At 41.0% G+C, this 27,240-nt stretch overlaps 1 protein-coding gene across 1 annotated transcript in view; it reads right to left on the minus strand.

Moving 5' to 3' along the window:
* Positions 1-267: 267 nt before the first annotated feature.
* The window catches only part of NEMF (nuclear export mediator factor), a 30,609-nt gene continuing 3,636 nt past the window's right edge, over positions 268-27,240 (minus strand). Inside the window, exons 4-33 of the mRNA XM_087881622.1 lie at positions 26,166-26,291; positions 24,765-24,913; positions 23,910-23,977; positions 23,548-23,631; positions 23,233-23,306; positions 22,616-22,686; positions 22,457-22,532; positions 21,992-22,054; positions 20,303-20,380; positions 19,214-19,422; positions 18,486-18,668; positions 18,196-18,259; positions 17,129-17,217; positions 16,862-16,965; positions 15,716-15,778; positions 13,232-13,344; positions 11,472-11,529; positions 11,221-11,279; positions 9,819-9,939; positions 8,928-9,195; positions 7,553-7,595; positions 7,311-7,360; positions 6,643-6,790; positions 5,974-6,051; positions 5,705-5,887; positions 5,545-5,577; positions 3,703-3,809; positions 3,571-3,614; positions 1,155-1,234; positions 268-476 (exon numbers count right to left, since the gene is read on the minus strand). Coding sequence (XP_087737748.1) covers positions 399-476; positions 1,155-1,234; positions 3,571-3,614; positions 3,703-3,809; positions 5,545-5,577; positions 5,705-5,887; positions 5,974-6,051; positions 6,643-6,790; positions 7,311-7,360; positions 7,553-7,595; positions 8,928-9,195; positions 9,819-9,939; positions 11,221-11,279; positions 11,472-11,529; positions 13,232-13,344; positions 15,716-15,778; positions 16,862-16,965; positions 17,129-17,217; positions 18,196-18,259; positions 18,486-18,668; positions 19,214-19,422; positions 20,303-20,380; positions 21,992-22,054; positions 22,457-22,532; positions 22,616-22,686; positions 23,233-23,306; positions 23,548-23,631; positions 23,910-23,977; positions 24,765-24,913; positions 26,166-26,291 — 2,964 coding nt within the window. The 3' untranslated portion in view covers positions 268-398. The remainder of the gene's footprint in view (positions 477-1,154; positions 1,235-3,570; positions 3,615-3,702; positions 3,810-5,544; positions 5,578-5,704; positions 5,888-5,973; positions 6,052-6,642; positions 6,791-7,310; positions 7,361-7,552; positions 7,596-8,927; positions 9,196-9,818; positions 9,940-11,220; positions 11,280-11,471; positions 11,530-13,231; positions 13,345-15,715; positions 15,779-16,861; positions 16,966-17,128; positions 17,218-18,195; positions 18,260-18,485; positions 18,669-19,213; positions 19,423-20,302; positions 20,381-21,991; positions 22,055-22,456; positions 22,533-22,615; positions 22,687-23,232; positions 23,307-23,547; positions 23,632-23,909; positions 23,978-24,764; positions 24,914-26,165; positions 26,292-27,240) is intronic.

Consider the following 27,240-nt stretch of genomic DNA (forward strand, 5'->3'; position numbering starts at 1 on the left):
TCCCTGGAGTCCAAAAGGTTGGGGACCGCTTTCTAATACAATAAAGGTGATCATCTAAAGACAATTTAGCAAAAGAAGATGAAAAAAAATCAGTTCTATGCTGTAGCAAAAGAGTACAAATATGAAATGTGACATGGAGCCCAGTTGGTCACAATCAAATATTGTACCAAGCTGGATCATAAGCGCTTTCTAATATAAATCCATTTTCTAGGAAGAAAGTGAAGTTAGTTTAGGACACAGGAGAGAGGAAAAGCACCTCAATTGTGATCATTTGATCAGTAGTGGATTTTATTAACAAAACAGAAAGGTGCTCCAGTGATGATGTATCCTGTCATTGCTCCTGTCATTGGGCAACACAATCCAAAGGTGCAAGCTTGTGAAGTTGTCCATAATTCATATCATTTCTTTTTCAAATGTTGGAGATTAGGGGCCGATACCTTCACTTTGCCTGGAATATTTCTGGATAGGTCCGTATCCTATGCAAAAGAATGACATGTCCCTCTTGATTAGCTATATTCTTACAGTACTGTTAAGTCATTTTTCTACCAGTAGGAAAGCCAGGTGCTAAAACAAGCAGCAAATACCAGATAAACTTTTTTTATAGTTTTAAAATTCTTTTTAAGGAACTTAAAACTATAGGCCCATTGACTATGAAACTTTTCTTAATCTGGAAGGATACTGTGGATTTCCTAATCCATAAAGAGGAATATCTAAATATCTCTACTACTGGTGTCAAATGAAGAGCTTCTGAGTGCTCTTAGTAGAACTTGAGATCTAGTTAACTTTCCAAGATAGGTAGGATCTCTTCCTTATTGTTAATTCCAACTATAGTTTCCAAAATCAATCTTACATAACTTTTTTTCCCTATGAAGACACTTCTGAGATGAAATTGTATTCTCAGTTAGGAGGGATGGGCTAGTCTTATCAGCCCGCCACTCATACCCAACCCCAATGTTTTCGCCAAAATATTATTCATTATCTGGAAGTCTGACTTTTGTGTCATAGGACTTTGGAGTTATCACTTTGCAATCCATCCCCTATTTTTCAAGACACGAGTCTATTTCAGTTTCACATGGAATTTACACCCGATTTTTCTTCCTTTTTGTTTCCACAACACTCTCTTTAGAAGCAAATATTTAAAAGCAGGGTTTTACCTTCACACTGCGGAAGAGATCCTTCTCCCTTGTAGTTGATTCCTTGGACTGCATGAAATTATGCAAAGCAGTCTTTGCAGCTGTTATGACACAAAACAACACAAGGCAGATGAAGTATAAACAGTTGATCTGTTTTGGGGAATTCTTGCAAACATCCCCATAGGTTTTCTATATCTTCTCAGCTCAGAAGACAGCATCAGAGGCTTCTTGGGGAAAAGCAGTTTTCATTTTTTAAAGTTTATCTTAATGTTTAAATGGCAGAGAGTTTGAGTAGAAAGACAGAACATTGTACGTATGCATATCAATAAAACAGAATTTAAGAGGAAAGGAGATACTGCCAACAGGACAATAAGGAGCAGAGAGAAAATGTGTGAAAGCAAATTATTAATGGACAAGCTAAAATACACGTTTGCTGATCAGCACTTCTATTAAAGGGTTTAAATAATTAGCCACACAATCTATATATGACCCACTGGGTCTTCATTTCAAAGCTACTTTTTTACCAGGTTCCTCAATGCTTTCATGGCAGAGTGTATAAAGCACTTGAAAACTTCTTAAAATTTCAGGAAGATATTCAGAGACATACCTGCTTTAAAAGTTCAATCTATGTTGAACTGTATAGCACTGTTAAACATCAGCAGTTGACCACAGGGAATGTTTTATGACATTTTGTATTATGTCCTAAAAATACTTTTATGATTTTTATGTCATAAAACGATTTATGAAATTTGCCAAATGTCAACTTCATGGGAGCCACGGATTCCAGATTTTTGATGCAATCTATAAGTTATACACTTTGAGGTACCCGGGTGGAAAACTAATTGTCCTACAAACACTTTCACCAATAAAGAGAGAAGGAGTTTTAGATTAGATTAGATTAGATTTATTAAATTTGTATACCGCCCTTCTCCCGAAGGACTCAGGGCGGTGAACAGCCAAAATTAAAATACATACAATATAAAAATTAAAATAAATTAAAACAGAATTAAATCAGTTTGGCTTCCCCAAATTTTAAAACTCTTTACCCATAAAATAACCCATTAAAATTTTAAGCCAGCCCGGCTTGCTGAAATAAGGAGGTCTTCAACGCTCGGCGGAAAGTACGGAGGTCTGGGATCAGTCGTATTCCTGGGGGTAGCTCGTTCCAGAGGGCGGGTGCCCCCACAGAGAAGGCTCTCTCCCTAGGGGTCGTCAGTTGACATTGCTTTACCGACGGCACCGAGGAGACCCTCTCTGTGGGAGCGGATTGGCCGGTGGGAGATTATCGGTGGCAGAAGGTGGTCTCGTAAATACCTGGGCCCTAAGCCATGGAGCGCTTTAAAGATGAGAACCAATACCTTGACGCGCACCCGGAAGACCACCGGGAGCCAGTGCAGCTCGCGCAGGAGAGGTATTACATGGGAGCGCCATGTCGCCCCCATAATTATCTGTGCGGCTGCAGTCTGGACCAGCTGGAGCCTCTGGGTGCTCCTCAAGGGGAGCCCCATGTAGAGAGCATTGCAGTAGTCCAGGCGAGAGGTGACGAGGGCATGAGTGACCGTGCATAAGGAGTCCCGATCCAGAAAGGGAAGCAACTGGCATATCAGGCAAACCTGATAAAAAGCCCCCCTGGCCACCGCCATCATATGCTCTTCTAAAGACAGCCGTGCATCCAGGAGGATGCCCAAGTTACGAGCCCTCTCCGTGGGGGCCAATGACTTGCCCCCAATAGCCAGCGATGGCACCAGCTGGCTATATCAGGACGCCGGCAGCCACAGCCACTCGGTCTTGGAGGGGTTGAGTTGGAGCCTGTTCCTCCCCATCCAGACCTGCACGGCCTCCAGGCACCGGGACATCACTTCAAGGGCATCATTGGGGTGGTCTGGGGTGATGTACAGCTGAGTGTCATCAGCGTACAGATGGCACCGCACCCCAAATCCACAGATGATCTCACCCAGCGGCTTCACATAAATGTTGAACAGGAGAGGCGAGAGGACCGACCCTTGCAGCACCCCACAAACAAGGTGCCTCGAGGTCAACCTCTGCCCCCCAGCCAACACAGACTGCGACTGGTCGGAGAGATAGGAGGAGAACCACCGTAGTACGGTGCCTCCCACTCCCAACCCCTCCAGCCGGCGCAGCATGATACTATGGTCGATGGTATCAAAAGCTGCTGAGAGATCTAATAGGACCAGAACAGAGGAACATCCCCTGTCCCGAGCCCTCGAGAGATCATCAACCAATGCAACCAATGCTGTTTCCGTGCTGTACCCAGGCCTGAAGCCGGACTGGAACGGATCCAGATAGACAGTTTCATCCAGGTACTGTTTAGTACTATACAGATAGGACAAATGGCTCTCTTTATGAGAGAAGGAGTTTTAGTACTATACAGATAGGACAAATGGCTGAAAAGCACACAAGAAGGAATATATATTACCTTTCCCTTTCTTTTGAGTGCCTGGTGTCAGCTTGACTTTATATCTTTAAAAAAAAAAAACAAGCATGATTTTAATAGGAAGATAGCTTTCTCTGGGCAGGTACACCCATGCCAATAGTTGATGACACTCACTTGTAACCGCCCATGGCAGTGTAAGGTGCACAGACTGGAACAGCAAAGAGGAGGATGTCTTCCTGGTGAGGCTGCCCCGTCAGAGAATCAAACAGAGCCGTCCCTTCCTGGATACAGCAAAGGATGAGCATGGTGAAATCATACAGACTGGAGACTGACCATGGATGTTCAGCTGCTCTCACTACAACAGGGTGTGCTTATTTTGCAAAGAGGCATTATTATCTGTCAATTTTGTAACTGATTGGACTGCAAAGCAGTTATAATGGGACACTGGTGAGTCGTGGTGGCGCAGTGGTAACTACAGTACTCCAGGCTACTTCTGCTGACAGCCGGCTGCCAGAAGTTTGGCAGTTTGAATAACTCAGCCTTCCATTCTTTCGAGGTTGGTAAAATGAGGACCCAGATTGTTGGGGGCAATATGCTGACACTGTAAACCACTTAGAGAGGGCTGTAAAGCACTATGAAGCAGTATATAAGTCTAAGTGCTATTCTATTCATGTCTTTTTTGTACTAATTTATCTCACAAGCCCAGAAATCCAAACATCAGACAAAGACGGCTGGAAACAAATTAAGACTTGCCTTCCCTCACACATTCAACATTTCCATTTTTATCAACATCAGATGATACTCCACAACATTTTTATAAAGCTAACAGTGAAACATCAGTCAATGGGATCTCTACACTTGAACAGGATCCAGAAATATGGAATTAGCTGCCTAATTCTTTGAGTCTTCCTTTAAAGAAATAAGGAGGAGGATCAGGACAAGGAAGAGAAAAGGCAACTTCAGCATCTCCTGGCTTGACATCTTTTGCAAAGATGTGCTTGAAGGCACGTGGGCAAGGGCAGTTAGAACTGCAGAAGTGAGACGGAGCGGGATGGAAGATTTGTTGAGGCTGAGGCCAAAGCTTCCTTATCCTGCAGGTCACACTGACTTTCTCCATTGCTGGTATAGCATTAAAGATGATGTCAAAATAGACATTCCAGCACCAGCTCCTTTCTACTTGAGAGGACTCATTTTTAAGTGATCACAGAAAGCAGGTACATTCAGATTAACAGAGTTGGAAGGGACCTTATAGGTCATCTAGTCCAACCCTCCGCTCAAGCAGGAGACCCTACACCATTTCTGACAAATGGCAGTTCAATCTTTTCTTGAAAGTCTCAAGAGATGAAGCTCCCACAACTTCCAAAGGCAAGTTGTTCCATTGGTTGATTGTTCTCACTGTCAGAAAGTTCCTCCTCATTTCTAGGTTGAATCTCTCTTTGGTCAGTTTCCATCCATTATTCCTTGTCTGGCCTTCAAGTGCTTTGGGAAACAGCTTGACCCCCTCCTCTCTGTGGCAGCCCCTCAAATACTGGAACACTGCTATCATGTCTCCCCTGGTCCTTCTCTTCACTAGACTAGCCATGTCCAGTTCCTGCAACTGTTCATTGTATGTTTTAGCCTCCAGTCCCCTAATCATCCTGGTTACTCTCCTCTGCACTTTTTCTAGAGTCTCAACATCTTTTTTATAGTGTGGTGACCAAAACTGGATGCAGTACTCTAGGTGTGGTCTTACTAGGGCTTTATAGAGTGGTATTAGTACCTCACTTGATCTTGATTGTATCCCTCTGTTAATGCAATTTAGGATTGCGTTGGCTTTTTTAGCTGCCGCTGCACACTGCTGGCTCATATTTAGCTGATTGTCCACTAAGACTCCAAGATCCTTCTCACAATCACTACTACAGAGAAACCATTTTCACTCCTAGGCTATGATGCCCTCCCATCAAATAAAGAAATCTGAGAATTTCCAAACTCCTTTTTTCCCCACTAAATAAAAAGAAATAACCAGCTCAAATTTACCTCGTTTATGTTTTGATCTTGGTCCTGCTCCTCCTGGAAGAGTCAAAGAAAACAAAACATCAAACTTGAGCCAAGACCGAGAGAAAGGGAGAAACACAACTTGCAAGACTCCGTTCACTCTTATTTTAAGTACCCATGATTGCTTTATTAATCGTTCTACCTTGTCATCCAAATGTTCTTCCAAAGAAGCACCCTCTAACTCAGGGATTAATTCTTCTATCCTGGCCCCCTGGCCAGGCTTCTGGTCCCTCCTCTGTCTCTGGGACTGTTTCTTGGCAGATTCTTGATTTGTTTTTCCTTTTTTGGTTTTCTTGGGTTTCTCTTCCTTGTTTGACCCTGCAGACTGGCAGACCAAAAGGATCAGAAGACAAATTTCACATTATATTGAAGTGGGGGTGGGGGGAAGAGTCAACTCTATTTTTGCCTTACTCCCAGCAGCTTCATGATCAGCTCCCGGTCCTCGTCATCCTGATCCTTGTATTTCTCCTTGATTTTTTTCAGCTTGTTCTGTGGGCAAAAACAGAAGGGAGTGAAATTGAAAAGTCTCATCGCAAACTGCTTTTCTTAACCTGACAGGTTACTCTTCCACCACAATAATCCACAGATAATATAGATTTTTGCATTTGTGATATATCTACTACGATCCTCTCACTGTGAAATGTAGACATTCTCAAGGAAGTTTGACAGATTTAAGCATCGAAGAAGGACTCGATCTGTGGTTTTTCAGGCAGCCTGGAAACAGGCCCAATTTGCCTGCATCCACAGGTTACTCAGAAGGGTTCAGGGCGCAGTGAAATCTGAAACATTCAGATAAAAGGCCAGGTGACCCTGCAGAATTGCAGCATTAAGAGGAATAAAGAGCTTTTCATCCCAACACACACAAATTCCAAACAGCCTGAATTGGCTTTCCCCATCATGAGGCCTTCCAGATGAGATCCGATTGCTTGGAATTGTATTTCTATCATATTTGGGTGATGTTGGATTGTAGACATGTGGCAGTTTCTTGCTGAACTCTCAGTGGTCCAAGAATCTCTAGTTTTGCCCACCTGACTGATCAGGCTACCTGAGGAGTACCCAATATGCACACAGTTCAGTTACCTTTTGTCTCCTCTTCACGGGCTGCTGCGTGCCAGCACTTTTACAATCATTGGGATAAAGCTGGAGCTGAGGAGAATTATCTTCATCCTTCCCTTTTGGAAGATCAGAATCATCCTGGTCACTTGGCGGCTTCTTTTTCTTCATCTCTCTGAGAGAAAACAGAATTCCATACAATTTCTGCCAGCTAGCTAATTTATTTCAAAATATCAAGGACACCCCAAGTCTTAGAAGAGAGGGAAAGAAAGAGATCTCAGGCTGGCAACAACAGCCAGAAAAACTGTAGTATGGAATATAAGGTAAAGGTAAGGTAAAGGTTCCTCTCACACATATGTGCTAGTTGTTCCCGACTCTAGATATATGAAACTGTTGTTTATATAGTATGGAGTCCACAACCAACTTTCTTGCTTGTGGGACTCCACAGTACATAAACCTCTTTGAGAAGGCAAAAAACAAGAATGCATCTTTGCAATAGCTGTAACTACCCAGGCAAATGCAAAACTGCCACTTAGAGCTAAATGTAAATCAGTATATCTCAACTGTGGCAACTTTAAGATGTATGGTCTTCATCTCCTTTGCTGGCTAAGGAATTCTGGGAGTTGAAGTCCATACATCTTAAACTGCCAAGATTGAGAAACACTCATTTAAATGTCCTATCTAGGCCTCCTCACCTCCTCTCCTTGGCTGAGAGATGTCTCCGCCCCTGAGACTTGCTGTCACCCTACAAAAAAAAAAGAGAGAGAGAGAGAGGGAGGGAGGGAGGGAGGGAGGGAGGGAGGGAGGGAGGGAGAGAGAGAGAGAGAGAGAGAGAGAGAGAGAGAGAGAGAGAGAGAGAGAGAGAGTTAGACTGTAGTTGTTTCGTCAGGATGAGCTGCAGCCAATAGTCTTCTATTGATAGCAACGAAGAGCTCACCAAACTTGAGATGTTATCTTTCAAAGCAAATTTCAGCTGCGATCTACAATAGAACAAAGTTGAGTTTTCTTACAAGAACAGTCCAGTGTGAGAAGCCAGTTTATGTATTTATTAAATACATTTATACAGCCACCTGTTTACCAAAAAAAGCTGAGTGGCAAATAAAAATACTATATAGTACAACTATTTAAAAGAATAAATTAGGCTGAGGTCCTGATAAAACTCATATCCATCCACTAACCAATCCATATCAACTCTGTCAACCTACTGGCCCAAGAACCTGGGAGAAAAGCCAGGTCTTAGCTTGAAGGCCCAAATGGCTGGAGCCAAATGCAAGCAAGAGACCCATGTTTCCTAAGTGAAAGCTGAGTCAGACAGCAGCTGACTCCCAACATTTATATAAGAAGGCAGAACATACTTTCTCAACTTACATTTACATTAACTTTCCTTACAGTTCTTTGTATATTTCCATAACAAAATATAGATCCTGATGCCCATTCTGTCCGTTAGCACACTAAAGCCCTTATGTTCTTAGAATATGAAATTTGGTCATCATAGGGCCTGAATACTTTTGACAAACATTGTTTCCCATCCATTACTGTACCATTCTTTCAGATTTTTTTACATATGTAATATGCCCCACATTTCACAAAAGTGACTCTGGGCAGTATGTAATAGTTGAAAACACCTATTTAACAGTAACTAAAGTAAAGGTAAAGGTTTCCCAGCACATACGTGATAGTCGTTCCCAACTCTAGGGGGCGGTGCTCATCTCCGTTTCAAAACCAAAGAGCCAGCACTGTCCGAAGACATCTCCGTGGTCATGTGGCCGGCATGACTAAATGCTGAAGGCGCACAGAGCCCTGTTACCTTCCCACCAAAGGTGGTCCCTATTTTTCAACTTGCATTTTTTACATGCTTTCAAACTGCTAGGTTGGCAGAAGCTGGGACAAGTAACGGGAGTTTACTCCATTATGCGGCACTAGGGATTCGAACCGCTGAATTGCTGACCTTCTGATCGACAAGCTCAGCGTCTTAGCCACTTAACAGTAACACTTAACGCTTCCCTTAACAGTAACTAGAATGCCCCAAATCACAAACATAACCCAAATCATTTTTTTAAAAAATCAAACCTTTACCAACATTAGTTCCAAATTGTTAAACTATTTTTTAATTTTTTTTTAATATACATATTATGCTCATTACACTCCTATTCATCCTGAACAAGAAGCAAAATTATTAAGCAAAGGTCTCTGGGAAGTATTGGCAAAAAATTTCAGGAGAGAAGAGACAAAGACTAATGCTCAAATTTTACACTTGTATTTGGCACATATTCCAAAGATGGTTTTGCACATATAGTCCTGCTTTCTATTACCTTTGGGACTGAAGATGTGAAAGATCAATGGATGTGTCTGGAAAAAGTATATCTGAAGCATTACTTGTCGGTTCCTCATCTTCCTCTTCCTCCAAAACTTCATTCTCTTCCTCAGATGATTCTTCCATGACCAAGGCATCTCCTGCCCCATTCCCAACACACTCTTCATTATGTATCTCAGCAAAATGTTCTTCATTCTCTGGTTTCTCTTGGCTCTCCTCTTTATGAGCATCCTCATCACTGCTAGTTTCATCTCCCTCTGGTGCATCTTGGTAAAAAGCCAAAGAAGGAACGAACACACATTCAATTGCACTCATCATGATTTAAGACCGGCAAGCAAACAGTCCTTGGAATTTTAAAAGGAAGAATAACTTATTGACTGAAGAAGGGGACAAGATTTGCCTGGGAGGATCAAGAGGGGATCAAGATCTCAAAGGAAGAGGAGTTCACCTTGGGGAGACCCCCATCTGAGGAAACTTTCACTTTAGAGGAATCAATAGAGCTTACTGATCTCATTCTAGCAGTCCACAGTCATGAAGAGTCCCAGCGGAAGTAAATCAAATCAAATCTTCATTGTCAGTGCACAACATATGTACAATGAAATTGGTTGAGCTCCCTCAGTGCACCCCCCACCCCCAACATAATACAACTCACAGTGAAGACAAAAAATCCCTAACCCAATAAATTATATTAACAAAACACCCAGTCCTATTGCACCAGTGTGAACATGTTACACATTGTGCCGGCCCTGCAAGTCCATCATACTATGTAGTTATGATGTTATTTCTCATTCAGGAATCTGACAGCCCACGGATGAATGGCACCATATGCAAATGGAAGCCCAGACTCCAGAAACGTAACTTTCTTTGGCAGCACTAGGTTAAACCATACCCAAGGGCTCTGTTTCTTCTGCTGCCAGCTCACTGGTGGCACTGGTCACAGTCTCCATGTCTTCATCTTGCACTTTGATTTTCCGCTCACCCCGGTGTCTCCAAACACAGGATTCATCCACCTGGAGTACGGATAAAAAAAGTCATGTTTTCCTCGGATGCAGGCCGAGTTCTCAGCACCTGACTGGTCACCTCACAGAAAAAAAAGAAAGAAATACCTGGACCAGAAACTCTAATTGACAGACTAAGACCATATCTTTTAAGAAGAGACCGGAGAACCATTTGTCTGAAATGGTATAGGGCACAGGTGTCAAACTCATGATGTCACATTGCCGTCACATGATGTTTCGTGATGTTTTCCCCCTTCGCTGAGCTGGGGTGGGCGTGGCCTGCGTGTGATGCATCCGGCCCACGGGCTGCCAGTTTGACACCTGGTATAGAGTTTTCTGCTTCAGCAGGGGGTTGGACTAGAAGACCTTCAAGGTCCCTTCCAATTTATGTTATTCTGTTTTGAAAGGATCTTAAATTCCAGTTTTACGATAAAGCAAAGGCCATTTCGTGTCTGAAAAGTATAGATTTTGTGAGAGGAGACTGGACTAACTTTTCCTTCTCAAAAAAAAAAAAACATCATCGTCACGGACACAAAACTGTTAATGAAGCTATGGATGGGAGGCTACTTGAAAGACTCATTACCATCCAAGAGAGTTTTAATCGGGTTCTGCTGACTGATCCTTTGCTCCCGAACAGTTCTTTTTTTAAAAAAATTTTCCTTCAATTCACACACATGGTCAGATTTCAAAACAGATCCCACTAATATTAACGAAGGCTATTTTAAAACTCATTGCAATCTGGAATGTCTCTCTCTCTCTCTGTGTGTGCGCGCACGCTTTTACAAAATGTTATAAACCCACTAATATTAAGAAAGGCTATTTTAAAACTCATTGCAATCTGGATTATGTCCGTCCGTTTGTGTGTGTGTTGTGCATGTGCACCCACACAAGAGAGAGATAGAAATACAACAAATGTAACTGAACAGACACATGCAGATGAAGTTACAAGCGCCTAAGGCTGATTTTACAGAATGTTTTCAACCCTCTATAAATATTCTGAAAAACAGAAAGATACATGCATGTAAAGCTTAATAAAAATAGAAGATTTTACCTTGGAAAAAACAAAAAGAAACAAAGCCCTACAGGTATGCGAACTTCTGGTACATGCAAGCGAGAGCTGCTAGGATTTCACTGAAATCACAACTTCACTTTCCTCGACCAGAAAATATCCTTTCTCCCACTGTAAACTCCCAATCTAGTAAACAGTAGAGTTGAATACTTGGGAGATGGCATCTTGCACCTCATTTTTATACATCCCTAAAGAAGCAGCAATAACTTAAGGGCACACAGTACCTTAAATAAGAAACTGAAGCCCATCATAAGATAAGAAGGGGGAAGAAAATTCTTTTTTCCTGGAGGAAAAAAAAAGAAGAAATTAGATCATTGAGGTTTCCATGAAAAAGCAAACTCAGTCTCCTTAGAACATTAATATGGAGTCTGGTTCATAATTTCCCCTTCTCACTGAACTGGGCTATTAGCACAACAGCCATCCTGGGTTGGGAAATGAACTTGGGAAATATCTCCTTGGAGAATGGAGATCTTACCTCTGATCATGAAGCTTCCGGTTGTCAGATATTCTCCAGTGGGAGCAGTTTTAGACACCTGCATGGAGGTTACCCAGATGAATAAACACGAATAACATCATACGCATCAAAGAGGGACCACAAAGGTTACCTTATCATAAAAGAAGTGGGTATGAGGGTTGGACATGTAACAGAAATGAAAGCCAGAGTTTTTGGAAGAACAAAAGATAACAGATCCACTGATGCATGCCATATAACAGTGATGGCTAACCTTTATGCTGTTGTGTGCCAAAAGTGGGGGGAGCGTGGGGGGGCACATGGGGGGGGCACAGGCGCATGTGCCCACACTCATAATTCAATGCCCCCCTGCTCCCCCGCACAACCCCCCCCCCGTGCTCCCCTCGCTTTTGGCATGCAACAGCAAAAAGGTTAGGCCCGTTTTTTGCCCTCCCCAGGCTCCAGAGGCTTTCTTGGAGCCTGGGGAGGGCGAAAACGGCCTTCCCCACCCCTTGGAGGCCCTCTGGAGGCTGGAAACAGCGAGTTTCCTGACTTCCGGTGGGACTGGAGGCCCAAAAATCAACTGGCCGGAGCACATATGTGCGCTGGAGCTGAGCGAGGGCAACACTTGCGTGCCCACAGATATGCCATAGGTTCGCCATCATGGCCATATAACGTGCTGGGACTGGAGAAGGGAGAACTACTAATTAAGCAACTGGAACTTTCATCCCTGGCGATTTCCAACAATTCCGTAGCTTTCAGGGGAAAAAAACCCACAAATCTGTAAAAACTTATAGGAAAAGCTTTTTACTTCTGAGACCAGTATTAGAGGAGCAACACAATTAAGTCTGTTGCCACTTGTCTCAGTAAGATACTGTTCTCAATGTATTGGACTATTTATTCCTTTATTATTTCATTTACATTCTGTCTTTCCTTTGGAAGTAGATCAGAGGTCTCCAACCTTGGGAACTCTAGGACTTGTGGACTTCAATTCCCAGAATTCCTCAGCCCGCCATGCCGGCTGAGGAATTCTGGGAGCTGAAGTCCACAAGTCTTAAATTTGCCAAGGTTGGAGATCCGTGATGTAGATGACACTATATCAGGTGGGAAGGTCTCCCTTAATATTATCCCACAAATAGCCACGCTATGAAGTAGGATAGGCCAAGAAAGAGAGAATACGTCTGTGAAATTGCCCCAAATTCAGCCAATGGGCTACGTTGTTGAATGAAGATTTGAATACAGTCTTCCCTACCTAAACTTAACCCTTAATTGTATGCTGGTTGGAGGATGACTGGAACTGTACATCAGCATCTTTGGGAAATGCTTCCGATTGAGAAAAGGGCAAGCACCATATTATTCTATGATTCTGAGCAGCCATCCCAGAATACTCATGGAGCAGAGGCTACTTAATCATCTGCACATTTACTTAGATGCACAATCCTCTTGTCTGTGAAATAGGAAAATGAAGCAAATTCCTTGTGTAACAGGAAGAGCACAAATAAATTTAACCAGGACGGTACCGAAAAGCCAGAAGTAGCCTTGACTAGATCTGCATGCCAGCACAGGAGAGCAGGAATGCATGATAAAGAACTAGAACCCAAAAAAGCCACAAGCTGTAAAAGCGATTATTGTGGGAAGTCATAGTAGTCTTGCAATTATTCAGTGTTAAAAAATATTTTTGTTAGGTTCCAAAACAAGGCATCTGTAAAATCCCCAGTAAAATGTTTCATTTCTTAAAACTAAGCCAGACCCTTAGATAGGGAAGTTTCCAATGACCTCATTACCTGATTATGGTAGACCCACCAGGCACTAGTGATGACCCGAGCATCCCAGGCTGCGCTGTAACACAGGGCCATTGTGCCTGCCTCAGTGAGTGTCCGTGGAGGGATACGATCTCCTGAAACAGCAAAAGCAAAAACTGGCCATTATTACAGAATTTCATCACCAACTTGACTTTTAACTTTTCTTTGTGCTAAATCCCTCAATAGTGAGGAAGTGGAAGGGGGGGGATTGAGGAACATGTGCTAGAAACTGCACTTGTTTTTAAACTGCAGTAAAAAATAAATAAATAAGACAGTAATTTGACTGGGGAAATCTGCCTTCTGGAAAGCAGAACAGAAAATAAACCTAGAACACGGAGCCCATTATTTGATCATATTTGAGACAAGGAACATTTAGGTCAGTGGGTCTCAACCTTCCTAATGCCGCGACCCTTTATACAGTTCCTCGTGTTGTGGTGACCCCCAACCATAAAATTATTCCATTGACCATTGAAAATATGTGTTTTCCGATGGTCTTAGGCGACCCCTGTGAAAGGGTCGTTCGACCCCCAAAGGGGTCCCGACCCACAGGTTGAGAACCACTGATTTAGGTGCTTCTATCATGGATATTTCCCAGTTGCAATGTATGGCTGTGAAAGTTGGACCATAAGAAAGGCTGAGCATCAAAGAATTGAAGCCTCTTGAACTATGGTGCTGGAGAAGACTCCTGTGATCGCTTGGACTGCAAGACGATCAAACCAGTCAGTCCTAGAGGAGATCAACCCTGACTGCTCTTTAGAAGGCCAGATCCTGAAGATGAAACTCAAATACTTTGGCTACCTATAAGAAGGACTCATTGGAGAAGAGCCTAATGCTGGGAAAGATTGAGGGCAAAAGAAGAAGAGGACAACAGAGAATGAGGTGGCTGGATAGAGTCACTGAAGCAGTTGGCATGAGCTTAAATCAGGAGTCCCCAAACTTGGCAGCTTTAAGACTTTTGGACTTCAACTCCCAGAATTCTCCAGCCAGCATAGCAAGTCTTAAAGCTGCCAAATTTGAAAACCTCTGGTTTAAATGGATTCCAGAGGATGGTAGAAGAGAGGAAGGCCTGGAGGAACGTTGTCCATGGGGTCACAATAGGTAGGACACGACTTCACAACTAACAACAACAAATCATGGATATTCTAAAATCCATGATAAGTCTGAAAAAGTGGCATCCTGAAAAGGCCATGCCATTGTCTTTTTGTTTTGGTCTTGTTTTTGACCACAGCAAATGGTCTGGAATATTGCCCCCGGTTTAACATAATCTTTGCATGCTATCCTATCTTAGAGGATGATGAACACACTTGGATGAAAACCTTATGCTTCAGGGGCACTCAATAAGCAATATACAACACCCAACTCCTACCAGTGTCCTCTAGTAACTGATATTCAAGAGGGTTTTTTTAAGAGCGCACATACATTGTACAAAGTGGCACTGATTTTGTCAGAAAGAACATCTGGAAATAATAGGATAAAGAAAATGTCACCTCCTTTCAGCTTTCCCTATCCTGATACTCTTCAAATGTGTTTGTGTACAATTCCCGTCATTTGGAATGTAGGGGGGGGAAGCTGCCCCATTAGGAACTTGATGTTTCCTGATCATTTGAGTCCATGCTCCAAAAGTTAGGAACATACAAAAGCTCTGAATGTAGCAGGCTTCTCAGAGAAGATAAGTTTTTTCAATTACATGTATCATTGATGAAGGAAACAGAATTTAAGTTCAATTTGTATCAACTCTAATGCAACCAAGGATGACTCTCAGGAGTACAAGCATGCTTTTTAAAGAAATTACTTGTTGGACAATCTCAATCAGGAATGCCATCTTGCTAAACAAGAGATTCATTGAATGAATCTCTATCTCTTAATTAACAATCTGTCCTCTCCATTTCTAAACTTACAAAAAAAAAAAAATAGACCAGTTTAAAACAATCCTTTAGCCCAAGGGTCTCCAACCTCGGCAACTTTAAGCCTGGTGGACTTCAACTCCCAGAGTTCCCCAGCCAGCAAAGCTTAAAGTTGCCGAGGTTGGAGACCCCTGCTTTAGCCTACAACCTATTGCCCCAATGTATGCATTAACAGTTACCCAAAAGATTTTGAAAGCAGTTAAGAGTTCCTAATCTTTAATGGGCCCTTTTCCCTAAACCAGGCTGCCCAACCCCCAGGATGCGGCCCACTACCAGACCACGACCCAGTCAGATCCGGGCCACGGAAGTGGCGTGTGTGTGTGTGTGTGTGTGTGTGTGTGTGTGTGTGTGTAGTACCACTTGCACGTGCAGCAGGCAAGCACGTGTGTAGTTCTTTTTGTGCGAGCAGCGGGTACACGTGCCCACCGCTTGCGCAAATGGAGTTGTGCACGCTCAGCCACCGCTCGCATGGAACCATCCTCCCCTCTACCACCCCCACAGATCTGCAAAGCCAGGAAGGTTGGAGACCACTGCTCTAAACACTGTTCCCTAAAACCATTACCTGATGGATTCTTAATGACACAACTGGTTGCTCCATGGAGATCAGCATGGACGTAAAGGTCCCCTATATGGAAGAAACAGGAAAGATCAGGTATGAGGATAGGATAAAAACATGTACTGACTGAAGGTGTTGTGGCCCGTCAGCGGCCTGTGAAGATTGTAGCTGATTCCGACAATGAGAAAGCTGGTGTGGTGCTGCACCAGCAGCCTGTGCAGCTGGCGCTCGAGTCGGACAGTGAGGAGCCTGGAGAAGATGTGGTGCCAGAGGCAGGGATTCAGCCAGGGCCTTCAGAACTTCCAGATGCTCCTTTAAGTGAAGAGGACGAAGAGGAGGAGCCTCTTCTCAATGCAAGGGCGCGCAGAGCTGCCAAAAGGCAGGAGTGGCTCCTCAGGAGGAGGTCTCCTCGAGAGTAAGGTTTGGGGCTAATTGGCCACTCCTTTAGCCTATTTAAGGAGGAACACCGCTTGCAGCAAGCTGTAGAGAACAACTTTAGTTCACTCTCTTTTGTGTCTGCAAAATTGCTTCTGGGCTTTCTGCCAACTCTAGTAAGACTGTGATTACCTTAACTTAGAATTCTGGTAGGCTGTTAAGACAGTTCATTAACAGCCTTTGAATGATAAAGACTAAGTTATTTGAGTAAAATAAGCTTTGTATAGAGTTTGTGTGTGTTGCGTTCTTTGGGGTCCGTAGCTGGGGCAGAACATGAAACTATGCATTCTCTGGCTTAGTTCTAAGAAGATATACTGTAACACTAAAGGTATTACATAATCTGTGTGTTTTCCACCCTATAAAAAATACTATTCCACTGCATTGCTATTCCACTAACCCCATCCGGAGTGCCACAATTAGCAGAAAATCACACAACATTATTAATATGACTGTAATCTTATGTGATCCACTTTATTCAATGGCTTTACATTTGCATGACATGTCCTTTGTTTCTTCCTTGTTCTCTAAACTACGACAAATAATAAACACTGAACAGCAAATGATCATTACCTAATGATATTAATTACACATCAAGTTGATACCACAGAAAGGAACAACATTAACACACTTAAATAAATACTTAAACATCACACAGGATTATATACAAGTTAAGGGTATTCATTAGTACTCTGCGTTAATGTGAACCAAGTCACTCACCTGACTTTAAGTATCGCTTGACAATCATTTCATTTTGTTGTTGGTCTCTTCCAGCTATAATAAGGTAATTTTCAGAGCTAATGAACCACAGGAATTTCTCAAACCTGTCGGATTACAACAAGCCAAAGGATAATATTGATAGAAGGGATTCTTAGAAGGTCTTCAGTGTAAGGAACATTTAGCCCACCATTTACTAACCCCAATCTCACTCTCAGATGAAAAAGTGGAACAAAAGGATTAGTGCAGAATCGTATTTTAGAAACTCACCAGTAAACCTTTCTAGCCTTCTGAATGGTAGTAACTGTTTGGACCTCTTTCAGTGTTTGCTTGGTCTTCTTTTCTGCTGATTTGAAAGCCTGTATAGATGAACAAAACAAAACCATCCACCACAGTTCGTCTTTTAAAGAAGCAACACAATCTACATCCAGCAATAATTTGGAACGTGAATCAAACAAAGCTGTCTAAAAAATAGCCATCTTCTTCTTCTTCTTCTAGAATAATACCAATGTATTATTCTCCTACTAACTGCAATCCAGGTTATTTTTCTGAATTTCCTTAGACCCTAATGCTGCTACACTAACAGTATTTTCGATCACCTTTGTGAGTCTGCCTATATTTTAGAACAAGCTCTCCTCTCGGACAACTTATATGTTGAATTTGCAACATGATGTCTATGGGCATCTATGAATCCACTAACAGTTCTACCAGTCCTGTTAATTAATTTTGAAGGGTCATGTGATTAACAAAGCTGCATGCTGGAAAAGAAAAACCTCCAGCATTATCTTTATTTCCAAGACAATCCCTTGACTCCAAAAAGGCTCAAAAGTATGCTACATGATAAAAATGAGAACCAGTTTCAAGTCAGTGCTTTGCTTAAAAATGCACCCATCTGCTCAGGAAAAAAAAGAAAGATAAAATGGGAAATGGAAGACTATATCTTGGAAGGCTAGTGAATAAATGTGGAGCATTCTCACTAATAGGCCTTCTGGTAAAGGAGTGTCCGATGATGGGCCACACTTACTGCAATAGCAACCCACCAAATGCATCAACCAGCCAAACAAGCGTAGATATTCCTGATTTAACCCAAGTTAAGCTTTAAACCTCTTGATTTTAACCACTGCTTGACAGTAGTTCCAGTGAACTAAATAATTTTGCAAATCCATCTCCTTCAGCATGATCAATGTGCCACTACATAAAAATGGGGCAGCTGGTTAAGTCAATGGCACAGAGCTTCAGGAAAACTGAAACTGTATCAGTCTAAGTAGAGATTATGAAGGGTGCTGTTCTAATTTCTTTTTCCATAAGCGATGAAAGCAAGAAAGCCACCAATGTACCTTTTCTGCTGCTTCCACCGTTTTCTGGGTTTTTCTGGCTGCGTGTCTCTTGTGATCGTAATATCTGAGAAACATGAAAGCATGTCATATCTCTAGGCCAATCCTCTCCAAATTAAGAGCACATTTCAAGCGATCATATTTGCCCATCTTGCATGATTTGATTAACATTGGGAAGAAAATAGCGGATTTAAATGGAACGCTAACCGTGGTCTCACTTTAGTTCTTCAACCAATCCATCCAAAAGGCCCCGCTTTTAAAGGTATGCCAGCCAATTCTTACCCTTTTCTTACTTTTTGGCATTTGCGTAAGCTGACAAGCTGAGATCCACATCCACCAGCATAGGCTGATTCTTCAGAGGCTTCTGGAGTTGTTTGACTTTCTTCTTCTTTTTCTTTCCCTTTGATTCTTCTATTTTAGGTTTTTCCTCCTCGTCATCCTCGTCCTCCTCCTCTTCTGAGATCACATACGGGTTTCTAATCCAAAAAAAAAAAAACTGTTTTGCTGACCAGAAGCATCTCTTTTAATAATAATTTTAAATAATTAATGTATTTCATATTCAGGAGGATAGCGGAGTAAATTTGATCACCATTTTTCATTCTGGTTCTGTTCTACATTCCTGAAGATATACAGTAAAATTTTGCATGGTTAACACAAGTTAATGATTATTATTTTTTTGTCTGGGTTTGTTTTTGTCTTGACCTTTTATTTCCATATAGCTTTAAAGGTTGGAAGTTTTTTGTTTTTTTTTAAAGTTAACACAGCCATTTTCAGAATGGTGAGTTCTACAACTATAATTTCAATTTAACAATCGTCACCTATTCCTGATCTTGAAATTACTGGGCTACATCTCCCAAGATCCCTAAGGTATGATCATTCTAACTGATCTTGATGAGAACTGAAGGCTAATATCTGGATGTCAACAGATTCGCTTTCATTATATGGAAATACAATATTGCCTTGATAGGCAAAAGCTTTGGCTCCATTCCAGGACACTCCTCTCATCTGCTTGGTAACTTACTTTAGGAGCATTGTGATATGGTTTGTCTGCAGCTTCAGTTCTTTGATGGCACTTGCTACTGGGTCTCCTTGGGCCTGGGCTTCTTTGACAATGACTCCAATCTCTGTCCAATCAATCTGGTTGGCTAAGGCACTGCGGACCACCTGAATGGCTCGATCGACTATCTCCAGGTTCATTTCCACAAGCTCACCTTTCACCTTGTCAATTTCCTTTGGAAAGTAAAGGAGACAGTAACTGTTGAGACCCCGCTTTTCCCTTTATCACAAAGATAAAAAAATTAGAACTTGCTAAAGACTTCAGAGCTGTATGTACTGAGACTTAGTATTTGGATGTTGGTTATGCTATGAGTATTGTGCTACAGGAACACAAGTAAATTGTCAAGAATTGATAGAAAACCATTCTTCAAAAATAACTGGTGAACTGAAATAACAAATTATGGGATTTAAAAAGGGGGGAGGTTGAGGGAGGGGAAAGAAAGACAGGTATTGCAATTGTGTAGATCAAGGTGCAAAAAAGGGTTTTGTTTATCTGGAAAAATAAAATAGCTATGCCCGATTTAATAAACTGAGAAGTGGGTGCACTCCTGATCACAATTGATCTTTCTGAAAAATAGGCCGTCCCTAGATCAAGGTTAAAGCTGGCAGATTTATTGATTACATGTATCATCAAATCCTCATTCATAAAATTCTCAGTGGTTTACAATCTGCAGAGATATTTAGCTGTCTGCTGTAGAAAGCCACTATGCATGACTACATGGTCATTCTACCAGTAATAGTTCTGAGGAGAAGGAGTGTGTGTGTGTTTCAGTGAAAATACAAACATGACAGAAACACACAAAAAAGATGTACACCCAGATGTTCTTCCGAATATTTGAAGCTGAAGCCACAGTAAATTGTTTGCTCATTTAGCCCAGCATTTCCATGCCAGCTAGCATTACCTTTCTTCCCCATCATAATTTTAAGATTTATTCCAGCATGAACACATTATTTTACAGAAACTAGGCTAGAATTCCTTGAACAACAAGACCATCTGAGATTGTGCAATAATGCTGCATATTCCACTGAACTTAAAAGGAAGCAATGTTTCTACCTGAGCTTGATGAAGAGCTTCTAATCTGTATTCGTGGTCCTTCCGCACATTTTCCAGCTTCTTCAGTGCTTGTTTTTCCTTTCAAGAAAAAACACAGAAGTGGGAGAAGTAACATACTCATTTGAGCCTTCTCCTAACATAGACAGAGGAAGTGAAATGTAAAATGAGAAGGAGTGAAGGCAATGGCAATATTTGAACAGAGGGCAAAACACAATGTTAGTTTATTTTAAATTCTGAAATTGGGAAGAGTGTAGTATAGGCCTCCTCACTGTATACATACATACAGAGAGAGAGAGAGAGAGAGAGAGAGACATAGATATATAATAATGCAAACAAAGGAGAGGAAATCATAGAAACAATGACAGAATGACCATCTTGATGAGATTTAATGGTCAAAATTAACAATAATTAAGATAATGTTAGACGCAAGGATTCAGAATACTTTTTGCGATATAGTGTTGTGGCCCGCCAGCGGCCTGCATGGATCGTGGCTGATCCCGATGACGAGGAGGCGGGTGTGGTGTTGCGCCAGCAGCCTGTGCAGCCAGCGCTTGCGTCGGACAGCGAGGAGGCTGAAGAGGATGTGGTGCCAGAGCCAGAGACTCAGCCAGGACCTTCAGAACCTCCAGAGGCTCCTTCAAGTGGAGAGAGCGAAGTGGAGGAGCCTCCCCTCAATGCTGAAGCACGCAGGGCTGCCAAAAGGCAGGAGTGTCTACTCAGGAGGAGGAGGTCTCCTCAAGAGTAAGGCTTGAGGATAATTAGCCACTCCCTTAGCCTATTTAAGTCACACGCAGTTAGTAAGTTTCTTGCTAGAAACAACTTGTAATTATCATCAGAGCATTTTTGGAAAAGTCTTATCTTGCTTTCTGGGCTGGTTGCCAACCTTTGCCGGACTTTGGTTTATTCTTGCTACTTAATAAATTTGATAAGGACCGTTAGTGTGTGTCAATATCCTCGGAAATCCGGAGCTGGGACAGAACATATAGGCACTTAACAAAACTCTTGAGCAGTATGGAAAGAATTAAAAAATATATACTTGTGCATGCTCAGTCTTACTGGAGCTTCATCTGAGAGACTTAATCTTTTCAGGTGGAGTAATTCTGAGGACATACCAGAATTACAATGAAAAAGCAGAGGAAAATTCAAATGTAAAAGAACAAGAAGGAAAAAAATATATGGAGGTTAAACTTGTCATTTTCTAAAACCAAAATAGCCATGAGTAAAAAATGGAAATGAGAATTTTCCTCCTAAAACTACAGTAGCATAAAAGAATTAACAGAGCATATATATATAGGAATATAAAATTTCCGTAATAGTAATTTAGGATCAAGTAAAATAGATTCCAGGTTGTTCAACTTAGCAAACTAGCTGTTATTGGTTACCATTCTGGTCTAATGATGAACGAAAGCTTCATCATTGCTTCTCCAGACAAGCGAGAACTTGGCTTATTGGCTAGATCAGGACTGTCAAACTCCCGGCACGCAGGCCAGATGCATCACGCATTGGCCATGCCCACACCCAGTTTAGCAATGGGGGAGAAAGTCCAGATATGTCACGTGATGCCACCGTGATGACATGAGTTTGACACCCCTTGGCTAGATTGTAATATAATTCTTCCCAGGTGAACTAGAGTGCCCATTTTTCAGAAAAACATAGTTCAAGACTTTAACTTTTTCACAAGATGAGTACCTGTTGCAATGCCTTTAAGTCTATCTTCTGACTTTCCAGCTTAGAGTAAAATTCATCCACTGCCTTCCAAAACCATAAAGAAACACAAAACATAACAAGAAAAAGGAAGTTAGAATATTTGATTGCACCAGTACACCTTACTTAGATCTACTTAGAATGTCCACTGGAAATTTGCAAAACAAATTTCAGACCCAAAGTTTGCCTCAGTAAAGGCACTTCTTTGTGCAGATTTCATTCGGATCAGCTTTGCCACAAAAGTTAACTACCCCCAAAAGCTGAGTAAAGTTCTCTCAAGATCAATAATTCAAAATCTTAATGTTCTCTTTAATTGTTCAAGAAGATAACCAAATCATTCTCATTAACAAATATAAGGAAGAATTCTTGTTCGGTGGAATTAATTACATTTCCAGCCCTTGATATGATAAAAATGACATATAACATCCAGGACCGAGCATAGCACTGTACCTTGTTGAAAGATTCAAATTCCACGTAGGGACATTTTGAATGTTGTGAAAACAAGAAAGGGTGAAATTCCTCATACCTGAAAGAAATGCTTGGCATTGGTGTTTGCTGACTACCAGAGCACAGCACAGTCACAAAACCCATTTCTCTCAAAATACATACGTGAGGATTTCTTCAGGAGACTTGTTTGGTTCCAGACTTGGTTTTTTCTCCCTTTTTTGGATGATGTAGCCCTATTAAAAAGATGGAGGGAAAGGAAAATCCTTATGCATTACATCTATTTTCTACTGCTGGAAATGTAAGAGTATATATCTCTTTAGCCACTTGCAGGTCTTCAGTTCAATTAATGAGGCTTTTTGTTGCTGTTCTCTTTTACAGTTTGGTTTTTCTGCTAGCCACTTTGCATCCAGAGAATACTGAAATACGACATAAACATTAGCAACGTGGCCTCAAGGTAGTAAGCCCAAAGCCAGAATTTCTTGGGAAAAGAATTAAGAAATGGCATGAAGCAACAGAAAACTCAATGTGGAATTCCTCTGCATAATATTCGTTACAGCATCTGTGGTATTGAAGGCCAAATTTCCCTCACTTCACCTCCCCAGCTTCTTTTGTTGATATAGTATTTCCAAAAGAGCCGTCGGCAGCTTTGGTTCTTAACTAGAAAGACTCAAGGTATCTCCCCCTGAGCAGTTGTGTTGCTGTAAAGCTAGAAATGCTTTAAATCCATGGACTGTGCCAGGTATAAAAACCAAAGCATTTGTCCCCAAATTATAAACTACCTTGGCATTAAAGTTCTCGGTTTCTTCCATGCAGTCTTCAGCTTTTTGTAAAGCGGCTAGTACCTTTTCAATATCTAGAAGAAGAAATAAGTGTTGAAACTCAAGATGTATAAAACTGCACATTCTTGCTGTGGCACAGTATATCCTCTCTATGTTGGGACTGTCAGAGAACAGGCTGCCCAGAAAATTGCATGAACCCCAAGATCAAGATTTTTTTAAAAAAGGGAAATAAGTTTTTAAATAACTATTACATAATATTATAGTACACAGGAAATTATGTCAGACATTAACACATTCAAATATTTCAGTACCTACCTTTACTTTCTATCTGCTCTACTTTGATGCTACCTGAAAATCCTGCTTCTATAAGGCAATGTTCAATCAGAGTGATCCCATAAGCTGTATTTTTTGGGGGAGGGGAAAAAAAAGATAATAGTTATTTTTTAAAAAGCCCAAATTTGAGGGAAAACTGTGTGGCTTCTTCCACATCATTTACTAGAAATGCTATTTTTTAAGAGGGACGACTTTGATTATTTTAAAAATAAGTTTAAAATGAGAATTCTCAAAATAGAGTTGAACTTTTTGATTTATACATATCTGTTATTTCATATCCTCAAAAAACATATAATCAAATCACCTTGTAATTTTCTTTAAAAATAGAAGAAATTGATACTTACGAAGGTGAGGATTTAGGACTCTCTTTAGTTGATCTCCTTTAGGTGCGCTTGTTATTAATTCTGTTAACCTACGAAAGGAGTGAAGAAATAATAAAAAAGAATAAATACTGATAATATACTGTTAACATATACAATAAAGCTAAACAAGGAACGTTTTCTCTGCTCAGAAGGTATCAATCATTTTAAAAAACAGATTATTCAAATTATACCCAAACCTAGATAATGTACAGGATTTGCATAACAGATCAAAAATAACTTCCTGTACAACTGCCATTGTTAAATACAGCCTAACTCAAGACAAATACTGTTATTTCATGGATCTAATAAAGCAGACTCCAATGCATACATCTGCAGTCTATTTGTAAATCTTTTAATATGGCCCAAGATTTTTCATTTAGAAGTAGTTTCATTCTGTGTTCTTTAAAATATTTATTTGCTTTTCCTATTGTAAAATGAGCTAATCAAACTTGTAGCAAAGAAAAAATATCTTAGGAGAACTAAATATTACTATTTCATTCTACAATACTATTTCTCTCACTGCAAACCATAAGGCTGTCTTTACTTTTTTAGGGCCAGAAATATCCTTTTGAAAAGGTACATTATTTTATCAAAATACTCCTTAACATATTCTAATCACAAGTTTCTGGTGGCAAAGATTCTTTTTTATGATAAAATTAGAAGTACTATAAAAACCTATCATACTACTTACAAACAAAAATGCAAAATGACAAAAAAAGATGTAAGCAAAAATTTCCTACCTCCAGCCACTAGGTCTCTTACAACACATAATTTACGCTTATCTCTTAAAACTTGAGTTTGCCCCAATTGTAAGCTCTGTATAAAATATAATAATACCTTTCTAAACTGGGCAATGATGTTGCAGTTTTGACATGATCAACTGGATAATGTTCCCGCACTGCAAACTTGACATCATCTGCATCATCTGTGCGAAATCTCAGGATATTCAAAATAAGGTACTCGTGGTCAGTAAGAACAATATTGCCCTGCAACAGATTCAGAGCAGTTTGTCATTAAAATGCAGATCTGAAACTTTTTCCACAGAACCTCAGATTTTGATCTGTGTATTTTCCCCTGCGCAAACTAGAGGGGATATTCAGGTAAAGTCTCTGGAAATTTCCAAAATACTGTAAGAAAATTTGAAAAACAGACAGCACCAGAAGTTAATTTGGAAGCCCTAAATAAATGAGGATATGATGAAAAGAGAAATCTTTCAGAGTTAGGGAAGACATGACATGAAGGGATCTCCTTCCCAAGTTTCTTTTTCAACAATGGCAAGAATCAGCTCCATAGGCCATGATAGCATCAGAAGACATGAGGAAATAGAACGTCATATATGCCTTCTTCCCAATCTTGGCATCCTTCAGAGATCTGAATTTTAAGATGAGCAGAGGTTAACACCAAGATTAACATTAAGCCAACAATCAAGAAGCAAACAATACTGCAATCAATGAACTGTCCAGCAAGCTAACAGTAAACAGCTCATCCAAATAACCACCAAGGCCACTCCCACCAACATTGACAGGACAAGCTTTAGTACAATGATGGCTAACCTTTTTGCCGTCATGCGCCAAAAGTGGGGGTCGCGCGAGGGGGTCACGCGCACACGTGCCCACACCCATAATTCAATGTGCCCCCCAGCAATGCGTGCGCAACCCCCCCATGCTCCCCCCACTTTTGGCACATGATGGCACGGTGGACCCAGTAGGCCCGTTTTTGCTCTCCCCAGGCTCCAGAGGCCCTCCGGAGGCTGGAAATGGCCCATTTCCCGACTTCCGGTGGGACCAGAAGGCCCATTTTTCGCTCTCCTCAGCCTCACCGGAGCTGAGCTAGGGCAACGCTCACATGCCCACCAATATGGCTCTGCGTGCCACCTGTGGCACGTGTGCCATAGGTTCGCCATCACAGCTCTAGTATATAAAATGATCCAAATCCCACTCTCTTCTAGCACTGATGATGTTACCTAATTTCGATGATGAAACATCTGCAAAAAAAACAACCAAGCTCAGAGAGCACCAAGGACCCCTGATTGGAATGTTAGGTTTCTAATTCACCACCACTACAGCCATGTCTAAATATTCTGTGAGCTCATCCCAACCGAACATCTGATAGGAACCAAGGTGGAGTATTTACCAAATGAGACTTTTGGGAAAAAAAACAACACCTTTTTTTAGGAAGGCATGTAGAGGAAAGAGACTATCCCCAGGCCCCTGTCTCAGACATTCTTTCTCTACTTACTCTGTCATAAAGCTCTATAATCAAATGATATGCTGCTTCATCACTCCCAAATTGGAAATCGACTATTCTGTCAATGCCAAGTTGCTTCACACTCACAAGCCTTCTGGACTTCAAATGTTTGCGACACTGTTGATGAAAAGAGAACAAAGAAGTCTTAAAACAATGGTAGAGTAATGTGCATTCGATCAGAACAGAGTTGGCAACCTTTCCATATATAAGAACATAAGAACAAGACCATCAAAAACTTCAATTTTCACGGAAATAACTTGGATGAATTATAGTTTAGCCACATATTATCTTCCTGCCCTTGGATGAGGATAGTGTATTTGTTATTAAATAAAATAAAATGATTATTAATAGTCTGTCATATTACTATGAAAGACTTCTTTGCATTTGACAGTAGAAGCCAACATAGTATCAAGCTAAAAAGTACATGAAATTCTCTGTAATGCATGGCAAATTTGGTCTACAGATATTGCAACTCCCATCATCTTTCAACATTGGTCATGCTGGCTACAACTGATAAAATATGGTATCTCCAGGAGGTCACATTGTCCACCCCTACTCTAAGAAATGGTATGGCCTGAACTCAGCTATGAATTCAAATGGCCAGTCTCACAATTCAGTTCACTTTAAGAAAGAATGTTAATATCATATTGAAGTTACACTAATGGGAAAGTGCACAGTTCAGCAGTTGTGCATATACTTTGCATTTTGAAGGCCCCAGGTTCAATCTCTAACATGGACAGACAAAATGATGAAGTAATAACGATGGAAAAGATCCTTCCCTGCCTTAATCCAGAGACTGAGTAACAGAATAGATGCTGAATCAAAATAGGACACTTATGAGTTCCCAATTTGTGTACTTAGAAAATACCATGTAATTATGAGGATGATGAAACTACAAACCATGTTTTATTGGGAAGTATTTGTAAACAAATGTACTCTAAACTAAACTTTATTGAATTAAATGGAATTACAGGTAGTCCTCGATTTATGACCACAATAGAGCCCAACATTTCCATTGTTAAGTGAAACATTTGTTCAGTGAGTTTTGCCCTATTTTACAACTTTT

The sequence above is a fragment of the Pantherophis guttatus genome, chromosome 1 (assembly GCF_059756535.1).
Source record: "Pantherophis guttatus breed Tessera chromosome 1, ASM5975653v1, whole genome shotgun sequence".
Taxonomy (NCBI): domain Eukaryota; kingdom Metazoa; phylum Chordata; class Lepidosauria; order Squamata; family Colubridae; genus Pantherophis; species Pantherophis guttatus.